Genomic DNA, 6,577 nt, shown 5'->3' with positions numbered 1-6,577 from the left:
CAGCAGGACACAAGCCTCAGAGGACAACATTAATCTCTTCATCTGAAGGAAAAACAAACATCCTTACGGTTATAGTCAGTAGTTAACTTTATACTTTGTGATATTTACATTTACATGTAGCCATTTTGCAAGCACTCTTATCCAGAGTTATATACAATCCATTTAAACAACAAGATGTTTACTGAAGCAATTCAGGTTAAGTACCTTGCCCAGGGCTACAATGGCAGGGCCATTGAACCTATAACCGCAAAGTTAGTGAGTGAGTATAATGAATAATAGATGACGAACAGGAGATTTCGGATAGAGAACAGAGGACATGGAATAGGGCATAGGGTACTAGGGGTGGGTATAATGGATAGAGGGGTAGGGAATATGAGATAGGGCATAGGGTACTAGGAGTGGGTATAATGGATAGAGGGATAGGGAACATGAGATAGGGCATAGGGTACTAGGAGTGGGTATAATGGATAGAGGGGTAGGGAATATGAGATAGGGCATAGGGTACTAGGAGTGGGTATAATGGATAGAGGGGTAGGGAATATGAGATAGGGCATAGGGTACTAGAGGTAGGAGATGAGGTATAGGGGAGCTGCAAGTGGAAACAAATGTAATGTGAAAAATTACCATTGATCAGGAAAATGTGTGGCATAGTATGTATGTATGAACAACATTGGGGGGCACCCATGGTAACTATGAAACTTCTGTGTCTGTGAGGGAAGAGTCTCAGTTTGAGCGGGTTAGCATTGATGTTGCATGGATAATGCTGCGGATTAAGTCCAGAACTCACACATCCGCCACAGTACCAGGTTTATTTTAGCAGATGTGAGAATTAGCTCTTAGTTCCCCATTGATTTGCTGCATCACAAACCCCCTCCCACCAGAACGCCTTGATTAAGGAAAATGGTGTAAGCTACCGGTGCTTCACGGTGGCACTTCACCGAATATCTCATCCCATCTCCCACAGCCACAGCTTATAGCTCTCACTGAACGGGAGAAAAATCCATTTTCTATTACGAACCGTGCTTCAAAATTAAAGTCTGATCTGATGAATGGATCTAAAACCCATTTGCTTTACAATAACAAAAGAAAAGACTGTGGTCGTTAGGTATGTGGTAATTAGTATGTGTGTTGAGGAGTCGCTTGTGTTTGGGCGTGTGTGTGTGTGTGTGTGTGTGTGTGTGTGTGTGTGTGTGTGTGCGTATGTATGTGTGTGTGTCTCGCCGCACCGATGAGGAGTGTGTGACCATCAAAATCAATGTCAGCTGCATCACCCGCTCATGTTTACCCCCAGTACACCCCAGCACTGATCTGATTGTGAGGGTGTTTAGAATGACTGCAGAACACCTGCAGAGTGCCGGCCCACATTCAGCATGCAAACAGCAAACATCTCTTCAGCAGGTGAAGCAGCCGTCACACCTCTCTGTCCTTTAGCCTGCGCTGAGAAGACACAAACGATAAATCATGCTTTTCGGAGGGAGAGGGAGGACCGAGGAGCCCAGACCGGGACACGGCGAGATACCTCACCAACACCTCGCCGATACGATTCGGATGTTAACGCCATGATTGATATCAGTAATTATAATTCAAAAGGGCTCTTGGCAGGCCTCTGGGTTTGTAAGGAGAGGAACAAATAATCCATGCTGTTCACCAGGAAAGAGAAATGACTCACACATTGTGAGAACCGAAAAAAAAGGCATTCCTCAGACACCACTGAACATGGCTCCTGTATCACTGCTGCTCAAATTTAAGACTTCAATCTGAATCTTAAGAGGTAAATGAATACAGGAAGTTATTACTGTGCTGTAATAACTGTAGAGCAGGTCTTGCAGCTCAGAGATTTTCAGTATTTACAGTAAAGGAGGGATTTGTTCACTGCTCCTCGGTGCTATACCATGCTCCTTAATGAACCATGCAAAGAAACGTTTAGTCTATTCTCTGGACTTCATGAATCACCAAAATTATAGTAAACTAGAAATTATGATCGCTGGGCGATCAGGTAAAATGCCTCCCCCCACCTGCCCTTCCACTGCCTCGGTTTGTTTTTATTCCCAATGCACTGCAATTCCAATTTCAATATAAGTCGCTTTTATATAGCAGACCATGACTCACCACAGGAGAACTATGCCTTATAAATATGTAGATATGTTGGGACACTGAGAAGGGTAAATTATGCTAGGCCATTAAGTTGAAATCCATCTGTTTATGTCCAGATTGAATAACCAGGCTATATGCATTTCACCTACTTGCACTATGGCATAGATTTAGTGCAAAACATGAGTATATACAGACTATTTTATATTTAGCCCAAAGAAGTTACATTTTTTTGTCGCACCTCTTTTTCAATTGGCCATATGACCTTGGCCGCTTACCTAATTTCTACTGTGTTTATGTGGCTATTCAAAACAAAAGTTTTGTATCATTCAAATTACCAACATTGAAGAAGGCCTAGTTTTGTATCATTTGTATTGAGGTACTTCCATTCAGTAAGTATACATCTCTGATGTACAAGGACTAGTTCCAGGACCCTGCGGTTTCTGAGATTCCGTCGCCACAATATTAACCAGCCAGAAGAAAAAATGATAATAAAAAAAGACATTTTTAGAGAGGTTTCGGACTAGTGGGTGGACATGGATTCTGATGATGCATATAAATCCTGCGGGAAATAAATGTAGAAAGAAACCCAACGATTGGAATAAGCCGCCCCCTATGGGGGAGGCGTAAGTATTTGTTTATGCTGCACATGAGGGATACATCAAATTAAAGTGACTATTGATACACATTTTCTGTCTTGTCTTCATCATTTTAAATTTCAGTATATTAAATACATCATATGCTGACTTTTGTTAAAAATACAGTTACTCCTTTTGACACTAGATGCCCTGATTTAGTGCGGAGCAAGCAAAAGAGAGATTCTATCAAAGCTGGTGGATTCAGCCCATGTAAAACAAAAAATTCCAGACAGTTTAAACTAAGGTGTGAGAGGCGCATTCCCATCACGGAGCATAGCATCACAAAGATGTTTTCCGACATTTTGCAACAGATGCATTTCTTGCCTTGCTTCATAAACTATTCTTCATCCTCTGACGTGAACATTGACTAGACCCCCTGCCCTCCTGTCCTCCATTTTATCTTGCAGAATAGCATGGCCTACTTCCCAACCCAGTTTTCTCAAGCGAGAATGCGGTTTACAGAAATGTGCAGTCTACACATGAGCTGTGCAGTGAAGGTCTCTAGTCAGAAAACTGCTCTGCATTCAAACCAATAGCCAATCAAGTTTGCCTGCAGGCACTTCTGTCAGCACGAAAGGCTGTTGTCTGAAATGATCTTTGGGTCAACTTATGGAAAGTTCGGCGTACAGCAGTGGTGTTTTTTTTCTCCTGGCGATGGCACCTGTCACCTGCTCAAAGTGTATAGAAGAGAGAGACAGCTGTGCACTGCATAAGCGCAGTGAGTCGTCACGGCAACTATACCAGCCGTGGCGTGAAATGCCTTCCCAATCGCTATTGTTCCACATGCAGAGCCTGACCCTATCCCGCTAACATCAGAACTGCCTAGAATACCCCGTGGTCTTGGCGGACTGACCAATGGTTGCAGCTTGCACCCTCAACACAAGCCCGAGATCATATCATATATTACAATGGAGACCACATGCTAAGTGCTTAAGGGTTAATTTGTAATATCTTGTAAGTAAATACAATACAATATAAATGGCTGGCATTTATATAGCACCTTTATCCAAAGCACTGTTTCTCATTCACCCATTCATACACACACTCACACACCAACAGCAATTGGCTGCCATGCAAGGCACCGACCAGCTCGTCAGGAGCATTTGGGGGTTAGGCGTCTTGCTCAGGGACACTTCGACACAGCCCGGGCAGGGGATCGAACTGGCAACCCTCCGACTGCCAGACGACTGCTCTTACTGCCTGAGCCATGTCGCCCGCAATACTTTTACTGGGGATGACTGTGAGGTTTATGAGCTTAATTCTTAATTCTCATTTGTGGCTTCCACACACACAGATCCCTGTATACATCAAACTGCAAATATACAAATGGATACAGCAAATTAAGCTACGGAAAATGACTACAACAAACAACAAGCAAATCAGCTTGTTTAACATTCCAGTTCATTCACCTTTCATCATTCACAGTTGTAGCTATCTGCGTCAGTGTTTTTAACTTACATCTACTGTGGCAACTACTGTGTGGAGAGTATAAACATTTGAACAAATACTCAAAAGGTTTATAAAAGTAGTCCAATGCTTTACAACACTATATCTTATGTAGTGAGAGGAAAGAGGCTCCCATGCACGGTAAACAGATTTATTATTATCATCATTATTAAAGCACTCAAATTGGAATGAAAAGTATGAAACTACAGTGAATGGGGAGTTTCCAAGAAACACTGAGTAGGTTATATGGACATAATTAAGGTGTTCCCTAAATCGGACAGGTGGACACTTGTAAATAAAAGAACGAATGCGCCTGCCTACAATAAAAACAATTATTAAGGTGATACAGTATTTTCTATATTTGTTACTTTACATGTCAAGTTATTTCCTTGTGCGGGAATGTTGAAGAATTGTTTTGCTAAGTACTTTATCCAATGCTTAAAAATCAGCTCCGTGCATCTTAAATTCCAGTGTCTCTACCGTGTGGCTTAAGTAAGTACTGCAGTCACTCACTTTCCAACACTTCAAACCTGAAAAGTCATACATGAGTTATAACATGAAGGAGAGAAAACATATTCCTAGATTTGGTCGATATACATTTCTGAAATCCTAGGAAACATCATTCTTACAGTATGTTGGGAAGTTGCACAATTGATTACATTGCATTACTGCGTGCAGAAATCTTAGTGCGAAATTATGACTACGTACTCGTTTTGAGATACATGGTCTAATTATTATAAGCTTCGTCTGGCAATTATATGTTCGTAACCATCAAACGTAATAAAAAAAAACTGTTGTAAATATAATTGATTGTATATTTCATTCATTCACCGGGCACGCATTACGCACTCTGTACACAGCAATGTATCGGCAAAAGCAAAATTATTAACCCAGTGCTTATGCCAGTTTGTAAGGACGATGCTCTTCTCATCTTAAATGCTGAACGCGGTAGCGTATAGTAGGCTAGTAAGGCTAGTTTGACGTTTTTTAATTTAAGGGACTGATCCACAAAATACACAATTAATATTCAGCTGGTCCAGTACACAGGACCTTTAAAAATCTTTCTATAGCCTAGACGAAAGTTTTAAACTGGTGTTTATTTTTACATCTACTAAACTAGAAAATTATCTCAATTTAACCCAATAGAACATAGCCTATACTGTACATGTTACCACTCCGTTTTAGTTAAGTGAAGATGTTCACACAAAAAAAGCCTACAGAAAGCACTTATTAACATGCAGGCTGATTCCGTGGTGTTGAATAGCAGGGGTGTATGTATTTTGTAAATGTCACACATTCCAAGTTAATCATGGTGCCCGCGGTGATTTCCGCTGCAGGATTCACGGAAACCCTGCGGACATTGAAAGGAGCCAGACAGCAAACTTGTGTGCAAAAGCGCGGTCTGAACCCTTCTGTTTTGTCGAACGTGGATAGCATACGTTCTTCCGCACGCTTTTGACAGTCTTTCAACAAATAGCCTACAACTCTATCGAGGAAGTATTCCCAACTCAAAAGGAACGAGCAGAAAGCAAACCTCCTTTTAATTGGACCGCTATCCAATTGAAGACGAAGCGCGCTGCTCGACGGACGCGTCTCATTCGCCATCAATTCTGTAGGGGTGTCCAGGTTTCAGCTCCGCCGAGCCGTCTAATTTTAGTCTGTCTTATTGCCTTGGAATGACACGAAAGGCATTTGGGAGCTGAAAAGTTATTCCCACTTGCCGCGGTTTGAATTGAACGAATTGCATCCTTATACATAACGGGGAACGTACCACAGCAAGGTCAGAAACGAACACAAGCGGAGACTGTAGTCGCAACGCCTTTTTAGTGCCGGATTCCAGAGTGCGGATGCGATATTTTAATCAAGCTACGAAGTAACTTTCAATTGACACAAGGTTGTAATTGAGGTGGACCTGCCGCACTTGTTCTCTGGTGTCTCAAATTCAGTGGGCTATATGGAGGGATGTAGGAATGGCTTGCACCAGGAGAACAAAAACTCTGGTGTCTACATGTGTGATCCTGAGTGGCATGACCAATATCGTGTGTCTGCTGTACGTAGGATGGGTCACTAATTACATCGCGAATGTGTACATCAAAGTTCCAGAACCTGTCCCGGAGAAAAAGTTAGAGGAGGACAACAAGGGGGAAACTTTGAGGATTATAGAAAGACTTGATCGCCTCGAGAATGTAGTCAACCAACACATACAAGGTACAGATTTAATACAATTTTATTTTTGATAAATATTTCGTGTAGGACCTGTGTGCATATTCTGTACCTATTGTTTTTAAACGTATAGCTTCGCGGTCGATTCTTTTGAAAATAGCCACACATGCGTACTTTTCGATACATTGTGCAGTCAGTTCAAATGTGTATTATTTCTACTTATGTGCGATTCCTGTTGT

The 6,577-nt window shown here is 41.8% G+C and overlaps 1 protein-coding gene across 1 annotated transcript in view; it reads left to right on the top strand.

Annotated features, from left to right (window-relative positions):
* The first annotated feature begins 5,752 nt into the window (after window positions 1-5,752).
* The window catches only part of galnt18b (UDP-N-acetyl-alpha-D-galactosamine:polypeptide N-acetylgalactosaminyltransferase 18b), an 80,580-nt gene continuing 79,755 nt past the window's right edge, over window positions 5,753-6,577 (top strand). Inside the window, exon 1 of the mRNA XM_061246653.1 lies at window positions 5,753-6,383. Within this exon, the coding sequence (XP_061102637.1) occupies window positions 6,146-6,383 (238 nt within the window). The 5' untranslated portion in view covers window positions 5,753-6,145. The remainder of the gene's footprint in view (window positions 6,384-6,577) is intronic.

Source organism: Conger conger, chromosome 6 (assembly GCF_963514075.1).
Source record: "Conger conger chromosome 6, fConCon1.1, whole genome shotgun sequence".
NCBI classification, from domain to species: domain Eukaryota; kingdom Metazoa; phylum Chordata; class Actinopteri; order Anguilliformes; family Congridae; genus Conger; species Conger conger.
This window is presented reverse-complemented; position numbering and strand designations above follow the sequence as displayed.